The 24521-nt window shown below is 43.8% G+C and overlaps 1 protein-coding gene across 3 annotated transcripts in view; it reads left to right on the top strand.

The window, feature by feature from the left end:
• SF1 (splicing factor 1) overlaps positions 1 to 24521 on the top strand; it is a 45070-nt gene that overhangs the window by 5349 nt on the left and 15200 nt on the right. Inside the window, exons 2-6 of one of the 3 annotated variants that reach the window (XM_066582593.1) lie at positions 3918 to 4043; positions 10688 to 10763; positions 18389 to 18541; positions 20269 to 20358; positions 20437 to 20620. In XM_066582593.1, the coding sequence (XP_066438690.1) occupies positions 3918 to 4043; positions 10688 to 10763; positions 18389 to 18541; positions 20269 to 20358; positions 20437 to 20620 (629 nt within the window). Of the gene's footprint in view, positions 1 to 3916; positions 4044 to 10687; positions 10764 to 18388; positions 18542 to 18603; positions 18665 to 20268; positions 20359 to 20436; positions 20621 to 24521 lie in introns of those variants that run through there. The other 2 variants (XM_066582595.1, XM_066582594.1) reach the window with 2 other exon arrangements.

Here is a 24521-nt window from a genome sequence, read left to right on the forward strand (position 1 = left end):
TCATGAATTCATGAATGGGTGTGTGAGTGAAACCTGCCTCTGATTGGTCAGGGCTGTGACCAATCAGAGGCAGATCATTCAGCAGGCGGGGATTTTAAAGCCCCGCCGGCTGAATAGTGCCGAGAAGCAGTTCAGGAGAATTGACAGCGGCCGCGGCTGGACTCCGGCTGCAGCGGAAAGGTGAGTATACAATTTTTTTTTATTTTAACACATTTTAGGATGAATTGCAGGGAAGGGCTTATATATTTAAGCCCTTCCCGACAATTCACCCCGCGCATGCCGGCAGCCCATTGCTTTCAATGGAGCGGCTGTATTGCCGGCTCCATTGAATTCAATGGGCAAACATCGTTCTTCTCTGTCACAGCTGTTACAGCTGTGGCAGAGAAGAATGGTTTGTCTTCTATATGTTCTCAATGGGGTCGGCGCTGCTGCCGCCGGCCCCATTGAGCGCATATAGAGAAGAGAACAGGAATCGCAGATAGGTGCGATCTGCGATTTCTGTTCTATAATTTATCGGACGAGCGCATAAAAAGCGCTCGTGTGTCCGATACCATTGCAAAGCAATGGTTTTATAAAATCGCCGGACGCATGCGCAAATCGCGGCTAAAAACACCCTGGTCTGACTAAGGCCTAAGAGTTTTCTTCAGAACTCTTGAGGTGCTACCCAGAACTCTTATAAAATCGCGGGATTTCCCAAAAATTTTTTTACACATAACTGAAATTTTTGGATCCGGCATTTGAAAATCAGCGAGAACTTTGTAAATATTGGTTCTAAAGCTTCGAGCATTAAGAGTTTTCTTCAGAACTCTTGAGGTGCTACCCAGAACTCTTAGAAAATCACGGGATTTCAAAAAAAAAAAAAAAATTATTTAGCCATAACGTTGAAATTTTTGGATCCGGCATTTGAAAATTAGGCTTCGGTCACACGGGCGTTTTTTCCCGCGATTTGCGGATCGCAAGACGGATGCGCATCCGCAAATCGCGTGACCGGGGCCGAAAAATCGCCCGAAAAAACTGCTCCTAGCCGCGTTTCAATAGAAACGAGCCGGAGCAGTTCAGCGCTGTCCAGCGCATTGAATTCAATGGAACCGGCAATACAGCCGGCTCCATTGCAAGCAATGGGCTACGGGCGATCTCACGATGAATTTTCGGGAAGGGCTTTAAAATCCCCGCCTGCTGAATGAGCTGCCTCTGATTGGTCACAGCCTGACCAATCAGAGGCAGCTCTCACTCACACCCATTCATGAATGGGTGAGTGAGTGCTGCCTCTGATTGGCGCAGCGCAGGGACCAATCAGGGGCAGCTCTCAGCTGAATGACAGCTGAGAAATCTCAGAAATCTCGTCCACACGGGATGGCAAATCCGCTGTGTCTAAGCCAGCAGAAGCCGTCGCTGCGGATTTGTGTAAATAATTTTTTTTTAAATCCCGCAATTTTATAAAAGTTCTGGGTAGCACCTCAAGAGTTCTGAAGAAAACTCTTAATGCTCGAAGCTCTAGAACCAATATTTACAAAGTTCTCGCTGATTTTTAGATGCTGAATCCAAAAATTTCAGTTATTATGTGTAAATAATTTTTTTGGAAATCCTGCGATTTTATAAGAGTTCTGGGTAGCACCTCAAGAGTTCTGAAGAAAACTCTTAATGCTCGAAGCTCTAGAAACAATATTTACAAAGTTCTCGCTGATTTTCAAATGCCGGATCCAAAATTTCAGTTATGTGTAAAAAAAAAATTGGGAAATCCCGCAATTTTATAAGAGTTCTGGTTAGCACCTCAAGAGTTCTGAAGAAAACTCTTAATGCTCAAAGCTCTAGAACCAATATTTACAAAGTTCTCGCTGATTTTTAGATGCCGGATCAAAAAAATTTCAGTTATGCGTAAATAATTTTTTGGGAAATCCTGCGATTTTATAAGAGTTCTGGGTAGCACCTCAAGAGTTCTGAAGAAAACTCTTAATGCTTGAAGCTCTAGAACCAATATTTACAAAGTTCTCGCTGATTTTCAAATGCCAAATCAAAAAAAATTCAGTTGTGTAAATAATTTTTTAGGAAATCCCGCGATTTTATAAGAGTTCTGGGTAGCACCTGAAGAGTTCTGAAGAAAACTCTTAATGCTCGAAGCTCTAGAACCAATATTTACAAAGTTCTCGCTGATTTTTAGATGCCTGATCCAAAAATTTCAATTATGTGTAAATAATTTTTGGGGAAATCCCACGATTTTATAAGAGTTCTGGGTAGCACCTCAAGAGTTCTGAAGAAAACTCTTAATGCTCGAAGCTCTAGAACCAATATTTACAAAGTTCTCGCTGATTTAGTAATATCATTTTTGGAAGTTAGCACCTCAGAGATACATTTGTTGATTTTTTTGCCTAATTTGCTAGAACTATTTCTAAAATTAATTGGGAACTCTAGAACTCTTTGGGGTGCATCCAGAACTTATAAAAAAATGAACTTTTTTGAAAGATGGGGTGCTGACTTCACAGAGGTGGCTAAATGCTTGAACTTGGCTCTCTCGCTGTCCCATTGAAATGAATGGTGTGATGGTGCACCTGCATGGCCATCATTAGACTTGTTCATGTTTACATTCTGAGCATGTTTAGAGTGCACAACACATGCTCTGGCTGTTTATCAGTGCCAGGAGCATCACTCCCGCATGCTCTCTAGCTGTTCATTATTACTGCCCGGACGCTGCAGGTCTCGCCTCTGTCATGGCCACATCTTCTTTTTTCTGTCCGGCAGATGTCCTCAGCACGCTGGCAGCGCACGCTTTTTTTTGCAAGCTAAAAATACAGTTTGTGTAAGGCTGAAAGACATGTCCATCTACCGTAGTTCAGCCTATTAATTACCACTCCCCTAATGTTGATCCAGAAGGAGGCAAAAAAATGCAGTTTTTCCTAATTTTAGGGGAAAAAATACCTTCCTAACTGGCAATAGGATTAATCCCTGGATTAACAATTCTTAGAACTAAACTAACCCCAGTTTTGCTAACCTCTCTGGGTATTGTAGTCCGCCCATTCCATTCATTACTTTAATTCGTTTGTGTACTCGCTTAAGCTCTGATATGTCCTCCTTGAGTACCGATGCCCAAAACTGTACATAATATTCCACGTGTGGTCTGACCAGTGACTGGTAAAGAGGAAGAACAATGTTCTCATCATGTGCCCCTGGACCTCTTTTGATGCGCCCCATGATCCTCTTTGCCTTGGCAGCAGCTGCCTGACACTGGTTTCTCTAAGCTTACAGTTAACTAAAATCCCCAAGTCCTTCTCCCTGTGGGTGTTCCCCAGTGGTTCCCCATTTAGCGTGTAAGGCCACTCTCACTGGCATTTTGCAGCATTTACCGCGTGTTCACAATGTGCTGATTAAACGCCAATGTGTTGATAAGGCCGCCATTCATTTCAGTAGTGCCTCTCAGACAAGCGCTAAAGCGCTGTCTGTTCTATTTTTGTGTGTTTCAGTGTTTTTAAACGAGATGTCTCCCATTGAAATGACTGAGGCGCATTTTCAATACTCTGTACAGTGTTTTACTGCATTTTTGAATGCAGCCTTCTATGTAACCGAAAGGGAAAGTGAAAGTAGTGACGTCATCGGCTTGCCTGTGGTTACTGTGCTAAAAGGTAAACGCTGACACTGAACGCTGTACAAAGTAGCTCTGCCATAGTAAAACGCTGCCTTTTACTATTGCCTGTGTGAGTGGGCTAATGGTGACATGTAGATTTCCTCTGCCCATGTGCAGAACCTTACATTTATCAGTGTTAAACCTCATTTCCCACTTTTCTGCCCCAACTTCTCCAGATCCATTTGCAGCCACATTCTGTCCTCTATTACTTAGTTTTCTCCTCTGCACTTATTTTACTGTACAATGTCATTAATAAATATATGTAAAAAAGAAATGAGAAAACATGCTTCTGTTTTCTCAGATTTTTCCCGGAAGCGAAAACGCAGTCGCTGGAATGATGAAACTCCGGACCAGAAGACCATTATTCCAGGGATGCCAACAGTCATACCTCCAGGACTCAGTCGCGAGCAGGAGAGGGCATATATAGGTAATGTCAGGTTTCCTCTTTCACTTTGGTCTACAAAGAGTTAATGATTGAATTACAATCTGACCTCTGAATCATTAGTACTTAATTTGCAGACCTTCTCCTAAGCATAATCGGGAGAATGGGGTTTGTTTTAGTGATGAAATGTGTTATACTTTCTTGTAATTTCCTTAACATCTGACAGTACAGAAGTGTAATTTGTTGCTAGTCTTGAAGTTGGTTGAAGAGTTTCATATATAATCAGCACCAGAATATAGTTTTCATATATTGCTACAACCTGTAAAACTTGGTATTGGTCTCTGCTTTTCAATGCTCAAGAATTATAAATTCCCATGTGTGGTAAAGGTAACATGCCAGTAGTAGTGAATGGACGAGGTTTAATAAGCGATCATGCAGGCTATGCTGGAGTAAAGGCCAGTTGTCATGCAAAGACAATCCTTTAAATGATTGAAGGGTTGACAATGCCCATTAGCACTTTAGCAGCTTCATTTGCATGTAAATGAGCCTCCAGGAGCTGCTTGCAGAACACAGCAGGTGGTCTGAGCTCTATAGTCAGCTCCTTTGTTGTCACAGGGGGTGTCAGCTGAATATAATGTAATCAGCTGCTGCCATGCAGAACAGTGTTAACTATTCTCCGGCTGAACAATGGATTTTAAGTTCACCCTAAAATCATCGTTCAGCCAAAGAGTTGAATGATGGTGGCATTTACACACAACGATTATCGCTCATATGCCATCGTTTGAACGAATGTTGAGTGATAATCGTTGTGTATAAATGGGGATTTAGAGCTGTTTGCAGCCGCCCTCCACTTTAGCCTATGAAGGAGAGTCCTGAGTCCACCTCTATAATGTTATATCTTAATAGTTGTCTAATGAGAGCTACCCCTTTTCAAACAGAAGTCTTTGCGGGGATGTGCTTTTCCTATCCCCAGCAATCCGCTTTGATCACTGGTCAAAGCTGTGGCCGGCTACAAATATTTCCTTAAATGCCGCTTCACACCCCGTTTAAGTCAGCAGACCTCTATCAAGCCTATAGCCATTCATCTGACTGCCTTCCTGTAACACTCTACTAATATCAATGCATCCGCCATGACAGAAAGGAGCCGCTAAAACGTAACACAGCTGCATTAAACTACAATCCACCAAAACCCATGGATGTACAGGGCTAGTGTGACAATCACGTCTCACCCACAGATCGTGTATTGGTAGATCTAAGAAACCGTTCACACTATGTAAGTCAAAACATAGAATTTTTTTTATGTTACTCACAAGACCAACGGAACACAATTATTGGCCAGATGAGACCTACGGCTGCAGTAATACACAGATACATCTCTAAGCGCTGCAGAATAAGTTGGCGCTATACAAATAAAGATTATTATATAATATGCACACAGAGTTGAATGTGACTTATTCACCTTAAGGCAAATGGTTATAATTTAGGTGCCAGTTGCTGTGAAAAATGAAAGTGCTCTGATGGCGTTTGGATTACTATTACCCCTAAGTGGGCAAGCCGACTACTGCAGCCCCCTTGATATGAGCTGCTTTTAGTTTGATGGCACTATTCAGAGGCACTTATTCCTATTGCCAATGGTGCCTGCTCTTGTTAGCTGTTGACATGGACATCAGTATCCCAGCTGATTAGGCTACTGAATAGGTATTCAATATTGGCGTTGGGATACAGCTTACAAGCTCCAAGATGTGGTGGCCATTTATGAACATGCCCACTGCTGTAGTAAGCTCACTGGGAAAAGACGAATTCTACATGTGGGTTCCTGCAACGGAATCCAGCTCTAGCCCCGGCCAATGACCCAGCGTATCTGCTTTTTCAGTACTGCGGATGACCACAGACGCTTGCCGTACAAAAAAATGTTTTTCCCGTGCAGTCGCTAGTCGATGACTCAGTACCCGCAGCCTATTCACAATGTCAACTGCGGATGAATTGTGGGTTGGGCAGCTTCCATTGACTTCAATGGAGGCCATCTGCGTGGAGCCCACAGCAAAGCAGAGCATGCTGTGTTTTTTCCTACGCTCACAGAATACACAATTTGTTTCCACGATTGTGAAGGATAGAACGTTTACACACCTTTCAATACATGCTATTTGCTGCAGACAACAGCCGCAGATTCTGCAGTAAGTCGCGTGAAGCCAGCCTTATTGCGTTGTAAAAAACGACAATTGATGTGTTTTTTTTTTTGTACCAGCTCTTTAAAAAAATGATTTCTACAATGCATCATATAACCAAAAATGGTATCAATAAATGGTATAGTTTGCTACGCAAAAAACAAGTCCTTTTATCACCGTGTTGACCGAAAAATAAGTTATGGCATTTGAAAAACAAAGATGAAAATCCCCCATAAATCCTTGTGTTCTTATAGCCATAATAGCTGTTAAGTGGTTAAATAGCCCCTCCCCACCACCTCCAGCCTTCACTGTTTTTCCTGTCCATATGGGGCATAGAAGAGGTTCTTCAACTCTGTGTGCCAGTGATGAAGGGTGGTGAAACAAGTTAAGTGAGCAGCTGCGGTCAGTTGCCTCTCTTCAGTTTGGAAATACCTTCCTTTCAGTAATACAAGTGTATAGTCAGAACTGTAGCGGTTTGCAGATCAGGACAAGATGGCCGCTGCCATAATCATGTACAAAAACTAGCTAATTCACAGCTGTTAAAGTTAGAATTAATGTATCTGGTTTTTATTGGAAGATGTTGGAGACATGTTGCCTCTAAAGGGGTTGGCAACCGTATATAAAATATCCTGAAAGGCTGTTCAGTTGCGACACCTAAATCTGTTACGGTCATTCTTTAACCCCAGTTGCTCAGTAGAAGGCCTCCAGCTTCCTGTGTATGCTATGTATTAGTTATAGGTTTGGTACAAAAGTTTGCATTAATATGTATTTTTGTTAGCCATTAAAAGATATCACACTATGTATTAGTGTAGTGCTGCCATAAGATTGCAGCAGAGGATGCTGTCAGGGACAGGTGAGAAGGCAATCGCATGAGTAAATCATGTGACCAGTGACATTTCTTGTCCGTTTCATTGGTGGACACAGCAAGACCCTGGGTATAACTGCTGCCGCTTAGAAGCAAGATGTATTCGTTCCTCCCAGTAGCTATACCCGTCCTGCAGGCCCTGAGCTAAATCCATCTTATCTTAGTGCCTGTAGGAGGCAAACCTTCCTGCTCTGCAGGTCTTCTCTACCTTTCATTTTTTTGTTGACTTTTTCCATTTTGCCTTCTAGGTAGGAATCAGGGATGATGTAACTTCTGTGATGGTTCCTAAGTTAGGTGGGTGAACAGTGCTGCAGGAAACACACTGTTCCTCTTACCAAAAAAAACAGAGCTGCAGTAAGTACTCTGCTTCCCGCCAGCCATGGGGTAACCTGACGTACCTGCCTGCGTCTCTGATCTCTCACCATTAAGTGACAGTCACTGAAGCAGTGACCTGCTAGTACATTGGGGAGCAAAACTAAAGAGGGAGTAAACTGTATTAGGTACGTATGGTGTAATCACTCCTCACCTTCCATATTCCCCTCCTCTCAGTGATTCCGTAGCACACTTTTTAGAGCACTGGATGCTTTTGGTCAGGTGGTCCATCTTTCTGTGGTTCTTTTCTCCATGGGCCCCCATTCAGGTTGGCGGGTTGTTTCCCTCTGTTTACACCCTTCACTTCCATACCGCCCCTAGAGTTTTTTCTGCCTGGACCACTCACTGCAACTTGACTGGCAGTTGATTAGAATGCTCTCTTCCCGAATTTTCCCGCTCTACACACTTCATCAGCAGGGAGGATGCTTCATCGGCGTTCTGTTCCGACCTAGCATGGTGCCCAATCACCTTTGACTGGGCGGACATTGGTAAATTTAGGTTCTCACTTTTCGGGCATACACAGTCCCAGTTTGAGAAAGGTCGACTTGCTGTTGGCAAGCTTCCAGGGGCAGGACTTCCCTTCCACAGCGGTCCCTCTTCCTCCTATTTGCAGTTGGCTGTCAGTCTTTCAGGTCCCGCCTCGGGAACCTTTTTTCTCCTCCTGGGACAACTGCTAGGCCTATACAGGCTGCATGTTATGGGGTGGGCATTCCTTGTCATTAACACCGGAGAACTGTTGCTTCTGCTTTTCTAACATGCCTCTTGTAAAGATGGAGGAAGCATCAGTTGATGTTTTTCCTCACTAGTAAGCCCTTCTCTGCTTGCCCAGTGTCCCATGACATAGACCCCACAGAGCCTTCATCCTACATCTCTCCAGTTCATAGCCTTTTGTATCCTGCATTGCAAGGAATGTAACAAGCAGATGCCCCAGAAAGTGCTCCAGCCCTTGGTCATTCAACCACCAGCTAGCAGATCCTGCGTCGGACCAGTTGAGCTAATTCTCACTCGGTCTTTCCTCCCTCCTTGTAGTCTAAAGGCCACAGAATCCTCTAGGGCAGTGATGGTGAACCTTTTAGAGACCGAGTGCCAAAACTGCAACCCAAAACACACTAATTTATCGCAAAGTGCCACCATGTCTGGGGGCGGGGCTTATCACGACATATGATTTTACCCCGTCGTTCTAAAAAGGACAGGGCTGCTTCAAAATAGACAGGGTGCAGCTTTTGACTGCTTTTTGGATGCGGAAATACTGCAGAATGTCCTCAGTGGAAACTTCTGTGGGAAATTCTGCAGCATTTCCGCATCCAAAAAGCGGTAAAAATCTGCACGCTGACTATTTTGAAACAGCCCTGCCCATTTCTGCCACATGTAAACACTATAGCGGTAGTAGTGACCGCACTGTCAGTGGTAATAGTGCCCCCCCCCCCCAGGGTAAGTGACCCCCTTCCAGCGGCCCCAGCGGTAATAGTGACAGTCTCAGTTTCCTGCTCCTTGGTAGTGTGTATCCCTGGAGTAGACAACGGAATTGCCTACATCCTTGACTAATGACAGATCAATCCTGAGCATGAATGAGCCCTTCAGGTTATGGCTTCATTATCTAGTCTGGGTGTTTCTTCTAAATAAGTTCTGTCTCCAACTTAAGTGGCTTCAATACTTCCCTGTTGTCCAGGTTCTACCACCCCTCTGTTGCCTTTCCACCTTCATCTTTGGCTGGGTGGTCCTGGTGAAGGGCAACGGCCTCAGCCTCTGGAGGTGCATGCTATTCTTTCTATTGCTGTTTATACTGCGAGTGGTAGACTCTCGAGGCTCTATATTGACCTGGCAGTGGTCTTCCTAGCAGTGTGTCCTTGTCAGTCTGTTCACTCCTACGTCCTATAGTAGACACTCCCGTGCATGTTTGGTTTCTTGCCTTGAGCCACATGGGTTCATAAAGGATGGTGCGAGAACAGTGCAGGCTTTCCATTTTCCCACCCCTTGGAAATTGCTTTGGAACAAACCACAGTTTCGGCATGTCCCCCAATGATATGGGCAAGAAAAAAGACTTGTTACTGTAAAATTTTTTTGTTTCGTTCATTGGGGGAACATAGAACCCACCCAATTTTTACTCTTCATAACTCAGGCTGTCTCTCATTTCTACCTGATTCCACTCATTCTCTTGATGGTTTTGTTGATTGCACTCATGTGCTTGTTTCTCCTGATTCTGTACAGTCTGATTTTAGCTCAATGCTTGCAGCAGGGGGTGTAGCTGGTGGGAGGAACAAACACTTTTTGCTTCTAGTGGCATTAACTATAACCAAGATCTTGCTGTGTTCCCCAGTGAAAGACGAGAAATGGATTTTATGGTAAGTAACAAAAATCTTGTTTTTTCATACTGTGTCTCGGCAATGTTTAAATGGCCCTTACATGGGCAAATGGGGGCATTCTACTGAGCAGTTGGGGTAAAGCATGAGAATATTTTTACGGATGCGTATCACAACTGAACAGTTTAGTTCCTTTTTAAGAAATATCTTGTGGACAGTCCCTTTAAGAACTCATTCAGGCGCCTATATTTTACAGTCTGTATTATGACTGCAGGAACTAAACCTCTTGTAGTTCAAGTGAACTGAACTTGAATCACAATTTGGGCTACCGATCCCCTACCTGCAGGATGGGGTTCGATCACGGGATCGCTAACTGATTGTTAGAACAGGGGTCTCATGTGAAAATGCCCTGCTCTATTCAGTTCTACAGCACTTGTACTGTATCTCCGGCACTCTAGCTATCTATAGAGTCCTTTAGTCTATTGAGCTTGCCAGGTTATCAGAATTTTATTCTGTTACTAGCAGATGATTACTTTTTCTGGTGTTGGTATTCTAATATGATTCTTAATATAATGTGAGTTAGTGACTTGTAAAGTTTTAATTTAATTGTGTGACTGTTTAGGTTGGGATTGATGTCATAGCTTATTTTACATCTGCACTTATTTTACATAGTCTTTTGTTGTGGGACTTGTATGATGGTATTCTAGTGCTTTGCACAAACCCCTTTGTCATAACCAACAGATTCCTAGCTTATTGGGGGTAAAATATCCCGTTCCGAACTTCCTGTTTATGATAAAAATGTGTGAAACAGGTAAAATAACCCTAACCCATTGACAGCAATGTTTGCGTTTTGTCAACTTTTAACACATTCTCTTCCCGTCATAACTTGTATTGAAACGAAATGTTGTGGGTTTGATTTTTCTCCTTTTTGGGTTTGTAACAATTTTCTCCCGTTCCTTTTTTGTTTTCTAACCTGCTTTCTTCCAGTTCAACTACAAATTGAAGATTTGACTCGCAAGCTTCGCACGGGAGACCTGGGAATACCCCCTAACCCAGAAGACAGGTTGGGATACCCCCTCTGCTCGCTTGTCACCTGACAGTAACCGTTTCATCTTCTCTTGGGCTTGTTAATATAGTAATCTGTATATTTTGTGTATACTTTGTGAACTATGGCATGTATGCAGGGTTTCTGTTTTCACTTAGTGGAATTATCTTGTGCTCTCCAAACATGCAAACCTTTTCTTGCCTATTGGATTCTTATACTAAAAGTAGAACTAAGCTCCTGTGTGCACATCTCGGTGACACTTACCCTTGAGTGACCTGACTAGCACTCATTGGATAACCTGTCAACATTAGTCTCGTCCTTGCAAGTGTTTCGGACCATGGAATGTTTTTTCCCTCGGTTTGAAAACTAATCCTACTACTTGTGCTGTTTTACCAAGGTCCTTACGTGTTACATTCACTGGTTGAGGATTTTACCTTTTTAGCAACATGAAAATTTTATTTTCAGTTAAAAATCTGACCGTGTGCAGCTCTGAAATCTGATATTTGTATCCAATCATTTGTCTGAACAGGACATATATATGTGCCTTTTAATCAGAATTTTTGACATGGTACTTCATTCCAGTGTAATCTTGAATTTCACATATCCCAGCCAGAAGAACCAAACTAGAAACTTGTCATTTTGGTTCTATTTTGATGATTTCTATCCTTCAGGCTTGTTGGTTACAAACAAGGCCTTCACAACCCTTGACGCGGTTGCGACTGCAGGGGTTGATTTACTTATGCTCCTGTAGTCCTGCAGTTGCGAGATGGGCCGTAATTTGCAGGCTGACATGTATAGAGTGACAAGTTTACATTTTATGAGAATCAATGATATTAAAAGAATGTTAAAGAAAATGTTCAAATTCAAAGTTATTTGAGTGAGATAGACCTATAATTATATTGGATCATGTGCATAGTAGACGTGAGGGAAAGGTGTAACTAAATGTTAATTTTTCTTGCAACATTTAGTGATCAAATGTTACATCTGTGTAGAGTCGATGTCTTAAGAGGGGTTAGTTGGGCTTTGCGATGGAACTTTGTGTATTTTTGTGTTTTTATATGTAACTAAAATAAATGATATAGTAAAATCTGATTTAGGCCGCCTGCAGACGAGCGGGGTCAGATCCGGCAGTGAGAATTCTCGCCGCGGGACCCGACCCGAGTGCCTGCAGAGACGAGCGCGTACTCACCCGTGCCCGGCGGCCCCGGCTCTTTCATGTGCGGCTGGGTGAGTGACGTTTCTGTGCGAGGCTCTGCGAGCCCCGCACAGAAATAGGACATGCCGCGGTTTGTTTGCCGCGCGAGATTTTGCGTGGCCGTCTGCATAGGAGTGCGTATTGTAATGCACTCCTATGCAGGCTTTCAGCGGCGGAAATACCACCGCGGGATTTCCGCCCGTGTGCAGGTGGCCTTAGGCCTCATGTCCACGGGGAAAATCAGATCCGCTGCAGATTCTCCATGGAGAAACTGCAGCGGGTCCCTCCTGCCCCACGGACATGAGCGCTGAAAATAAGAATTTATAAGAATTTACCTATCCGTAGCGGGCGGCGAAGCTCTGCTCTTCCTCACGGCCGGATCTTCTTTTTCGGCCGGCAGATGAATTCCTCACGTCGCCGGCACGTCGTCGACGTGCCGCGCGCATGCGCCTGGCACATCCGCCGAGCCGAAGCAAGGGAGATGCGGCCGTGAGGAAGAGAAGACCTTCCCGGTCCGCTCCGGATGGGTAAATACTTTTAAATTCCTATTTTAGGTCTCCCGCGGATCCGGACGGCTTCCATAGGCTTCAATAGAAGCCCGCGGGAGCCGTCCCCGCGGGAGACCCGCACGAAAATGGAGCATGGTCCAGATTTTTTCATGCTCCATTTTTTTAAAAATGCCTTTTATTGACCATCCGCGGGTATTTATCTACCCGCGGGTGGTCAATGCATCCCTATGGGATGCGGATCCGCATGCGGGAGATCCGCTGCGGATCTTAAATCATATTTTGCCCGTGGACATGAGGCCTTAGGGTGCATGCACACGGCAGCGGAATCTGGCTCGGTGACCCCGCATACCTGTCTTTTTCTTCTGAAATCTGTGCTACGGTGGTCCTGTCAGCATACATGCGCAGTACAGTTTCCCCGTGCTATAGCTAAGCGATGTGGGTCCTGCAGCCGTTCTGGAATGGCTGCGGGTTGGACGGCTTCCATTGACTTCAATGGAAGCCATACATGCAGGTCCAACACTAAAATGTAGTATGCTGTCCGCCGGCAGAAACCGCAATTGGTTTCCGCTCGTGTGCATGAAGAATCACTTTTGCATAGCGTGTTATGGTTGCGGTATTTGCTGTGGAATCTGGAGATGGTTGCCCGCTCTGGATTCCGCAATTCAAATCTGCCTGTGTGCATTCACCCTGAGAGAATTATTGCAAATATCAGCAATGCTTACAAAAATATAAAAGATAATCTAAAAAGTCAATACCTAAAAGCAGTTACAAAAATTGAAACAATATAAAGTAGGGACCTTACTGATTAGGTGTGTTCAGAAATCTGGACGCTATATCTCCCAATTGGGGACTCCCTAGGGGGAAGTTATGACCGCCATGTCATAACATGATTTTGTCTGACATCAAACGTGGCATAGCAGAGAGAACTCCATTGATATACATTCCCCACAGGTTCGGAGGCCACATGAAAATGGGTGCTGATACGTTTCATTTGGCATCAATTATTCTGAGAACGGGGGTCCTATTTAGCCCTCCTCCTCAATGCAGGCGTGTTGCATCTATTTTCAGTGAGACTACCAGGAATAGCCAAGCATTGAGCTATTTCCATCTGCCCCATTGAAATGAATGGCGCAGCACTCCATGCATGTGTAACCACCACTCCATTCAATCTGTCACTTGCCAGTGGGTGCAGCAACCCTGCAGTGATGTGAAGGGAGCCTGGAACCCCCTGTTCTCAAGTTTTGTTGTCTCAGCCGTGAGACCCCAACTCATCTGACATCACCTATTATACGGATAGGTGAATAAAGTTCTTAAACACTCTAACTTATAAAATGTTTAATCAGACATTCATCAAATCCGCTTATTTCCAGATAAAGGAATCTTATTGCATTTTGAAAATGTGCATATCTTAATTGTTTAACAGAACTACTCTTAGGCTGCATTTTTGATTAACATTGACTGTATATTTGATATCCAGTCAGCAATTTCTTTTTTCTCATTAAAAATGTTACCTTGAAACTGTCAACAAACAGCATATGGGCTGTTGACTGATCTTGTTATGGCTTTATTAGACTGGTTATGTTCCTGTATCTGCACTTCGTGAGTAGTTTTTCTGGACTGTTCTAAACAGGTCTCATCTTCAGTACTCAAATGCGAAGCTTCTTCCCAACATCTTGAGGCTGTCAATACTTCATATCCTGAATGTCTTAAAAGGGACCTACCAGAAGAAATTCTTAAAAAATGCATGTGTACAGTAAAAAATAAATGTCCTCTTATGTTGAGTTGTGATTAGTTTGAGGTCGGAAATCTTGAGTCGCACTTCTGGTCAATTGCGATTACTTTTGGTATGCCAGGCGCAGATGTGTTATGAAGACATTGCTGTACATTATCGGAGGCTGAATATATGCCCACATCTTCGTATATAGCTACCAGAAACCTTATAAACTGTGAATGTTATCAGTACTTGGTAGTAGTGCATTCTGCCCTAAAGAGAAGCTGCCACCACTACTGACATGTCTGCGTTTAATACCACATGAACTAATTCTGGAGAACTCTAGCTTAGACCTCAGCACTATTATTCCTCTGGAAATGTATATATTGACAACTGGCCATTACCATTCTCCTTGTCCAAAGAGCCTGTCCTTAATGTGACTGTCGGCAGATATTGATAACCTATTTTTGGACATACCCATGCCTTCCAACTGTCCTGGATTTGAGACACTGTCCCACAGTCCCAGGTGGCAGGAAGCATGTCCTGACCCCACAGGCATTTAACTCAGTACTGGTCCGGCAGCAGTACTGCGGTAAATGCTTGTTGGGTTGCCAGATGGGGGGGGGGTTGGTACTGTTACTTCAGGGGGCCACTACGGGAGGGGGGAGGTCACTTCAGGCAAGTGTCAGTGGTACAAATGTGTTGTGTATAAAGCTTTGTGGCACCCCTGGTAGAAGGCAATCCTTTCTCCCTGTCTTCATTGCTCACGGAGGGACTGCAGCCTCCACTCACCGGGCTCCAGACACAACATTGTCAGAGCTTGAGAGGAGGAGCCCATATACACAGCAGTGCTTGAGAGGCTTCAGTCCCACGTGAGGATTGACAGCAGAGGATACTCTGCCAATATGCACTGGGACTATTTGTCCTAGATTACCAGTAATTCCAGACACCTCTTTATACTGTATAAAGCTGAGGTTCTCATAGGTTCATTTACCTTGGGCCAATATTACCAATTATTGTCAATTAGAGAGAACCACTGAGGGACAATATAATTGTGAGGGGATCACTGAAAGGAACTATTGTGTTCCCCTGAAAATAAGACACTGTCTTATATTTTTTGCCAAAAGAGGCAGTGTCTTATTTTCAGGGGGTGTCTAATACTTACTAGCAGCCAGCGTTCTAGTCCCTCACGATGGCCTGCAGTGCTGCCGTATCCTTCACGCAGACAAAGGAGTTCTTCCTGGAAGCGGGGCTTGAATACCCTGCCCTCCAGCAAGCTAATGCTCTGGTTAGTCAAACTCCACGTCAGCCAATAAGAGCTGGTGCTGGATTAACCAATCACAGCCATTCGTTGAATGACATTGGCTCTGATTGGTTAATTGAGCGCCGCGTCAACCAACGAAAGCCGATGCTGGATTAACCAAATCGGAGCATTAGCTTGCTGTAGGCGCCCCACCACCAGGAAGAACTGCTCTTCCTGCATGAAGGAAGGCACGGAAGCCTGCAGCAGCCCAGCGCGAGCAACTGATCGCAGGCTGCTAGGTGAGTATTTTTGGGGGGTTACATGTAGCCTAGCTAGGTCTTATTGGGGTAGGGCTTATCAGGGAAACACTATTATGGGATATAGAGGGTGTGACTTGCATAAACAAGAGTGGCCTGTCAATTTGTCATAGCACGTCGGTAGTTGTCCCTCTATTTCTTCAAAAGTTTGCAGGTAAGCATACCCCCCAACTGATATCACCCACTTATCAATTTCTTTCTAGTATTTCCTGGAGGAATAGCATGTATGATGTCAGTTAAAGAAGTTGCTCCAGAATTGTTATACAAGTATTGACTAAACTAGTCCTGTCAGAGCTTACAGGTCCTCCTCATTTATTTTTTTAATTTTTGCTCACTGTTGTGCCAAGAAACTACTTTTCTAGACTTTTTGTGAGCTCAATCTTAGTTGCTGCACTTTTGTCTGCTTTTAATGGGTAAAAAGGCATAGCCTGCTTTTCTACCCGGTTAAAAAACGACTAAATGTAAGTGAATCACAGTTAGGATCATCAGTTCCATCAGTTAGGATCGTTTATGAACAGAAGCTTTGACTACATCGTGCACAGAGCCTACAACTTTAATTTTGTATGGAGAGCAAGCAGATTTCCACTAACTGAGTTATGTCTAAAATTTACAGAGAACCTGTCACCAGGTTCACGCTGTCAAACCACGGGCAGCAAGAACTGTGGACAGGCGTGTAGCTTTTTATTTTGAAACACTGTAGCTTTTCAGGTTAAAAAAAAACAAAACATACTTTTGGAAATCCACTCCGAACTGGGCTTGGGGCCGTGAGGTCTCTTCCCCACCTGGATTGCCTAGACTGATCGGATGATCCCTGTGGGTTTAGGTGATCTGGATGGGGAGTGGCCCCGCCCCTACGACTCCAAGCACTGTTCCTAGCAGATTTATTTTTATAGCGCCCAGGCCAAACACTGCTCAGTACAGGGCCTGAGGTGGCTTCATTGAGTATCGGTCATGTACTGCCCTCTTAGCCACGGCTGTAGTCATGACACGATCAGTTCTGTGTAATGTTTTTGTCATAAGTTGTTTTACTGGTCTTACAGCATTTACTCCGCCTGTTTCCATGTAGGCTAGTATATCAGCATTCATCTCCTACATTTAGATGATGTTTACATTCACGATCATGAAGGGTGATCCTGCCTTCTCCACAACCCTTCCAGAGTAACGCTCATCCAGTGCTATCCGCTAGCTGTAGATGCCTTGTTACCTGTATGGGTTGAGCACGTCCCGTGGTCAGCTCTGAGAGCGCTACACCGTTCTCCATATACATAGTAGAAAAAATACAACCTGCCGAAGATTGGATATTTTGGGATCTTCTTAGATGGTCTTGTATGTTAGCCCCATGACTCAAGGATTTAATGAAGATTTCAATGACTTGTGTTACTGATATATTGACTTTAGTTGAACACTGTCCAGATATTGTGGTAGATCGGTACCAGTCAAATATATATATGGATTCAATCTTAACCAGTAACCATTATATTTTTTTCTTTCTTTCGAATGTCTTCTGCAGCCTTTTCTTTTCATTGTCACCTTACTAGATGGACAATTTATAGGGCAAATATTCCATATATAGCTGGTTTCTGTTATACTACCTTAACCTACCCTGTTCTCTCACCTCCGATTTCACTCAGTTGGTTTTGCTAAAAAGCAGGTGTTAGCTAAGGTAACTTTTGTCTTAATGGTTAACAGCCTTTGCACTTTTTAAACAGGTTTTAAAACATTGTGCTCAACTTAAAAAGGTTTGCGAGCAGATATGAATTAACTCTAATGTTTTTTTTTTTCTCAAAGCAACCCTCAAATTGCATTTTCGGCTGAATATTTAACCATATTTACAGATTTAACCTGCTCACTTTCTCTCTAGTCAATAAAGTGACTTTTTTTTTCTCCTTTTGCCCAAGCATTCTTTTTATCCCTTTCCTGCGTATCGCTGTTTGAACGTATGTGAGTCTAGCAGGTGCCACGGTATCCTCTACCGATAACCTTAGGAAAATTCTTACTTTATGTGGATTTACTTTCGATCTTTGACAATGAAAGTACATCTTCATTATGGAAGAGTGATGGAAATGGTAGACCTTATGAGGAAGTCTGCCAGTTTCCTTACGTTTTCAAGTGTTTCTACCCATATTTAAAACTGGACATCTCCATGTGCACATGGAAAAACAGTGAGTTAAGATAGAACATAGCGGTAATAGAAGGCAGAGATGACATTAGTAGTTCAGTACCTCACTATACTCCAAGGAAATTAGCAGTATATGTACAGTGGATGTTATACAGTGATTGAAACAACTTTCTCTTAAAGGTTACCGTCCGTAAAAATTGACACCGCATGAAACTTTTGACGAATGCAAAATACTGATACATTTAATCAGACACTTGTTTTTTTAACACTACCACTAGTTTATTTTCATGGAATATAAAGGTAATGTTAACAACATCTAGTAGCCCATAAATATCCGCTACGGACAATGTAGCGTGCCACAGACTTAGTGGTGGCTCGTGGCACCGCTGACAGCTTATGTTCAACAAGTAGCACTCTAATGGGGATTGCTGCAGACGAGTAATATTGGAGATGTATTTCACCTGTACAATGTGTTTTTAAAGAATTTTTACTAATTGAACATTTCAGGCGTTACCTTTTTTTGACCCTGTTTATACCCCCTCCACGCAGGTCCCCATCTCCTGAACCCATCTATAATAGTGAAGGGAAGCGACTTAACACGCGAGAGTTTAGGACACGTAAAAAGCTGGAAGAGGAGCGGCACAACCTTATTACAGAGATGGTTGGCTTGAACCCAGACTTCAAACCCCCAGCAGATTATAAGTAAGAATTCATAATTGGGGTTGCTTACATTTGCTTGCTTTTGTTATGCACTTATAAGCGGCACAACCTTATTACAGAGATGGATGGCTTGAACCCAGACTTCAAACCCCCAGCAGATTATAAGTAAGAATTCATAATTGGGGTTGCTTACATTTGCTTGCTTTTGTTATGCACTTATATGGTATTTTTCTGTGTAAAAATTGCTAGCAATTTTCTAAGAAGCACTCCAGCGGCTGAGTCATGTGATCCCAGGCTGACCACCAGAGCTTGCGCTTCTCTGCTGGCAGGATTTCAGTTTCCCTTGTTGCTTGCTTACTGTGAGCTCCACGATTACATCGATCAAATCCCTTCATTCAGCTTTGTCCTCCATGTGTTGTGTATGGCTTAAAAATACTATTTCTGTCTTATGTAATACATCAGAAGCAAAAGCGGGGGGGGGGGGGGGGAGCAGCCTATCACAAGCAGGATGGGGGGGAGCAGCCTATCACAAGCAGGATGGGGGGGAGCAGCCTATCACAAGCAGGATGGGGGGGAGCAGCCTATCACAAGCGGGATGGGGGGGAGCAGCCTATCACAAGCGGGATGGGGGGGAGCAGCCTATCACAAGCGGGATGGGGGGGAGCAGCCTATCACAAGCGGGATGGGGGGGGAGCAGCCTATCACAAGCGGGATGGGGGGGAGCAGCCTATCACAAGCGGGATGGGGGGGGGGAGCAGCCTATCACAAGCGGGATGGGGGGGGGAGCAGCCTATCACAAGCGGGATGGGGGGGAAGCAGCCTATCACAAGCGGGATGGGGGGGAAGCAGCCTATCACAAGCGGGATGGGGGGGGAGCAGCCTATCACAAGCGGGATGGGGGGGGAGCAGCCTATCACAAGCGGGATGGGGGGGGGGAGCAGCCTATCACAAGCGGGATGGGGGGGGGAGCAGCCTATCACAAGCGGGATGGGGGGGGAGCAGCCTATCACAAGCAGGATGGGGGGGGGGAGCAGCCTATCACAAGCAGGATGGGGGGGGAGCAGCCTATCACAAGCAGGATGGGGGGGGAGCAGCCTATCACAAGCAGGATGGGGGGGGGGGAGCAGCCTATCACAAGCAGGATGGGGGGGGAGCAGCCTATCACAAGCAGGATGGGGGGGGGAGCAGCCTATCACAAGCAGGATGGGGGGGGGAGCAGCCTATCACAAGCAGGATGGGGGGGGCAGCCTATCACAAGCAGGATGGGGGGGGGAGCAGTCTATCACAAGCAGGATGAGGGGGGGGGGGGGAGCAGCCTATCACAAGCGGGGAGAGCAGTGTGAGGCTGCTTCACATGTAATACAGAAGTCCTAGGTCAGAGGACTTGGCAGAGAAAATACTGAAACCGCTTCCCCTGCGAACCAATGGCCATATCAGAGAGGAAGCATGGCACATCAGCTATAGCAGGTGCACAATATGCTTTAATAGCCTATGCTGCATTATATAGGCTGCTTTGATGATTGGGGATGTGTTTTTCCTCAGGACTGAGCTAACTGACGTTTATAATATTGGTTGAGTATATCTGGCAGTGCTCTGTATGTGAACCACACACATGGTACTGCACAGCTCTTATACAGGCAATTTCTGACATTGGCAAAGAAGTCCTAGCCCTTTGGGACGTAAAAACTTTAGATCTAAACAAACTTCATTCTATATTTTGCCCTTTAAACTGCTGTTTTAACTTTATTTCACTTTCTTTTGTTTTCCAGACCGCCTGCGACCCGTGTGAGTGACAAGGTCATGATCCCACAGGATGAATATCCTGAGATAAACTTTGTTGGTTTACTTATTGGTCCCAGGTATGAAATATTTTATGTAGATTCATTTCTTTATTTTTATTGCATTTTTTATTAACTTTTACGTTTTATTCAATTTAGGGGTAATACCCTGAAAAACATTGAGAAGGAGTGTAATGCAAAGATAATGATCCGTGGCAAAGGATCAGTAAAAGAGGGCAAAGTGGGACGCAAAGATGGGCAGATGCTTCCAGGGGAGGATGAGCCACTACATGCTCTGGTTACCGCTAATACAATGGAGAATGTCAAGAAAGCAGTAGATCAGGTAAATGTTACTGAAACAATTTGTTTTGAAGTGTGAACTTCATGCAAGAACAAAGTTAATCCCTTGTATTTCAGTCTGTGAAAACAAGGGGGGCAGCCCTTGTACCAATGGGACAAATGTTTGTTGGGTGTTCATCCTTTGGGAGCCCCACTGTTACTGACAACAAAAGGGCCCAAAAAGCCTGTGTTCTTAGACAGATCTGGAAGAACATGCACTGTCCCTTTTAATAGAGATAAATTGGAGTGTTGGAACCCGCTGAACATGCTCCTTTAGCTATTTCTGCCTGTTTTCACATTAATTGGGCACAACAAATATCAGTTACACATCTGTTTACAATATTCCCATTCATCTTTATGAATGATTGCACGTGCATTTCTTGTCAAGCCTGAGAATGGGTATTTGGTCTAAGTATGTGAATACAGGGTGATTCAAAAGTCAAACTTTGTAGAACACGTAAAGGGGTTTTCCACGGAAATACTATTGATGACCTATCTGTTGTTCGGGACCCTGATGATCAGCTGAGCGGGCGCATGCTGTCAGCGCCGCAAATAGAGGTCGGAATGAAAGCCTTTTAAGCGGAGGCCTATTCTTACAGGTCAACTGATTTCAATGAGAGCTGTGTCCGACACTACAGAGGTGGACACAGAAGCTTCTTCACTGATAGAATGCACCCGTTCAGCAGATCGGTCGGGGTCCCGAGTGACAGATCCTGGCCGATCAACTATTGAAGAACTATCCTGATAGGTCATCAATACTATTTTCCCTTAAAATGGTTGGTGGGGGGGACTTTTTGGCACTATGGCGGTGGTTATCTGCCATCATTGTGGAAGTCGGGTTGGTTTCAGCCCATGAAATTTCAGTGGAAAGAGGGTCCTGGGATAGATGATTTAAAGGTAAAATTTCATCAGAAATTGATAAATGCAGTCAGTTTTTCAATCCATGCAACCGTTTGAGTTGAGTATTCATTTTTTCACGTGGCATGGAAAACACTAATTGTATGATTTTCAGGTACCAGAAGATGCTGTTAATAATATGGGACAGAACAGATCATCCCGATGGTCGTAACAGAATTTCATGTGAGGTTAAATGCCAGTCTTGTGCTTTTATGACTGCTGCAAAAATATCGCCGCAGTCAACATATGCGGACCAGAAACACTGTTAGGACAACCAGTTCTTAGTCCTGGACACTGACAGTTTCCCTGAACTTCTGGATCTTTCCTGATAGTTTGTGCACTGACTTGCTGTTTCCCTGGGTGTTCTTGATTGTGATCTTTGACCACCTTATGTAAACTTCTGTTACCGATCATCAGGATAATCTCAAGTTTGTCCTGGATTGTTGATCTCTTTTGGTGCAAAGACATATGATTAGTGTTTTCCATACCACATAATTCAACATAACATATTTAGTAATACTCAATGGGATAACCAAAAATTGTTGCAGGAATTGATAAAATAATCCAGCCGTGTAGGAGAAATCCATATATACCGGTCCCAAGCCTGGATAAATGGCGACCTACCCTGTTAAAACTTTGCCTTGGAGACCCTATAAAAGGGCTCTAAAATGACTCAGATCTGGTATCCGATGGTAGGCCCGTCAGGCCAAAGGATTCTCTAAATGCTACTGGGGAAGAGCAAGGTCTCAAGTACAAGGACACGGTACCCACAACCATACTGCTAACCTACGATGAACCATGGAAAAAACTCGAATACCAAAAAATATCTGCATGTGCTTTTACTACATCAAGGCATTTGACTGCATCGACCAAAACAAGCTATGGCAGGCCCTATGAGAGCTGGGCATATCGGCACATCTAGTCAAGCTAATAAAATCACTTTATACCAATCAAGAAGCCACTGAGAACTGTATTGGGACACCAGATTGGTTTGGGATCGGCAAAGGTGTCCGACAGGGCTGCCTCCTCTCACCCTTCTTGTTTAACCTATATGCAGAAGTGATCATGTCTAAAATGGACCTAAACGAATTGGAAATCGGGGTGAAAATAGGTGGCAGAAACATCAATCTTGGTTATGCGTATGACACAAATCTGCTTACAGAAGCAGGTCTGAAGCAGCTAATATGTAAGATTAAAACAGTGAAAAATTGGGCCTCTACCTGAATGTGAAGACTAAAATTATGACGGTGGCAAAACATGGCCATATTCAAGTCAAAATTGACATTTGTAGAAAAACTAAATATCATGTGCAAATGCAGTTAGGGGAAGATTGATGAAAACGGTCTAAAAGAAACATGATTATAGCAGGCCATCACAGCGCAACTTTATTTTTTTTAAGGTTAGAAAATGAATTGAAAGCTGTGCTGGGCATCTGGTTTCCCCCCAGATATTCACATTGAAAGAGATCTACAAAGAGATCTACAAAGGAATTGGTTTGAGTTAACCTAAAACTTTGCTCTTCCTTTCTTAAAGGGGTTGTCCCGCGCCGAAACGGGTTGTTTTTTTTGTCAAACCCCCCCCGTTCGGCGCGAGACAACTCCGATGCAGGGGTTAAAAAAGATCACCGGACAGCGCTTACCTGAATCCCCGCGCTCCGGTGACTTCTTACTTACCCGGTGAAGATGGCCGCCGGCATCTTCTCCCTCAGTGGACCGCAGGGCTTCTGTGCGGTCCATTGCCGATTCCAGCCTCCTGATTGGCTGGAATCGGCACGTGACGGGGCGGAGCTACACGGAGCCCCATTGAGAAGATAAGAAGACCCGGACTGTGCAAGCGCGTCTAATTTGGCCATTAGACGGCGAAAATTAGACGGCAACCATGGAGACGAGGACGCCAGCAACGGAGCAGGTAAGTGAAAAACTTTTGATAACTTCTGTATGGCTCATAATTAATGCACAATGTACATTACAAAGTGCATTAATATGGCCATACAGAAGTGTATAGACCCACTTGCTGCTGCGGGACAACCCCTTTAAAGACAATGTGTCTTCAAAATACTTGTATAAGTCAAGTTTTTGTTAAACAGCGTTAAGAATTTTTGGTCATTTTTATTTTCATTTTCCAGATCGCAATGTATACACGGTGAAGCAAAAGTCTGATCACACCTGTTTAATGTAATAATGAGAAAATTTATTGTGTGAAAGCATTTGGAGAGGCTGCATTTTTTCGGTGGAGGAAAGGTTTTTGGCAGCCATTTTGAACTCCACCATATTGAATTAAGCTCAGGTTTTTCAAATGGGTGGGTGGGGGGGGGGGGGGGTCATACAATGATTCAATGTTTCTTAGAATTTATTCAAACACACTGGAAGTGTAACTTTAGCCCCATTATTAGTACTTTAGGAGTTAGGTGCGGGCAAAGTTTCAGAGAGTGCTCTATTATGTATGTGTCCACCATTCTGGCAAATGCACATGGTTAAATGTTTAACCCCTTCATTCCCCCACCTCCCTACCCCCTTTTAAAAAATTGTAACTCCTTAATTTATCCATTGACGTAGCTGTATGAGGGCTAGTTTTTTGCGGGTCAAGTTGAATTTTTCAGTGGTACTATTTTTAATCTACTATATAATGTACTGAAAAACTTTTTTAAAAATTCTAAGTGACAAGAAATAGAAAAGAAATTCCACCATCTTTCAGTACGTCTTGTTTCTAAAGTGCACAAACTGCAACAAAAATGACATAACTTAATTCTATGGGTCAGTACGATTGCTACAATACCAAACTTAGTTTTTTGTTTTTTTCCAGTACTACTTGTATTTTTTTCAAGCATTTCATTTTAAATTCTTTTCTGACGCCATCTGTGCGCAATAGCTTTTTTATTTTGCCGTTGACATAGTTGTGCAAGGGCTCATTTTTTGTGGGACGTCCTGTAGTTTGCATTGATATCATTTTGGAATGCATACGACTTTTAGATTGCCTTTTTGTTTTTTGTTTTCTTGGAGACCGTGATC

This window comes from Eleutherodactylus coqui, chromosome 11, assembly GCF_035609145.1.
Source record: "Eleutherodactylus coqui strain aEleCoq1 chromosome 11, aEleCoq1.hap1, whole genome shotgun sequence".
Taxonomy (NCBI): Eukaryota; Metazoa; Chordata; class Amphibia; order Anura; family Eleutherodactylidae; genus Eleutherodactylus; species Eleutherodactylus coqui.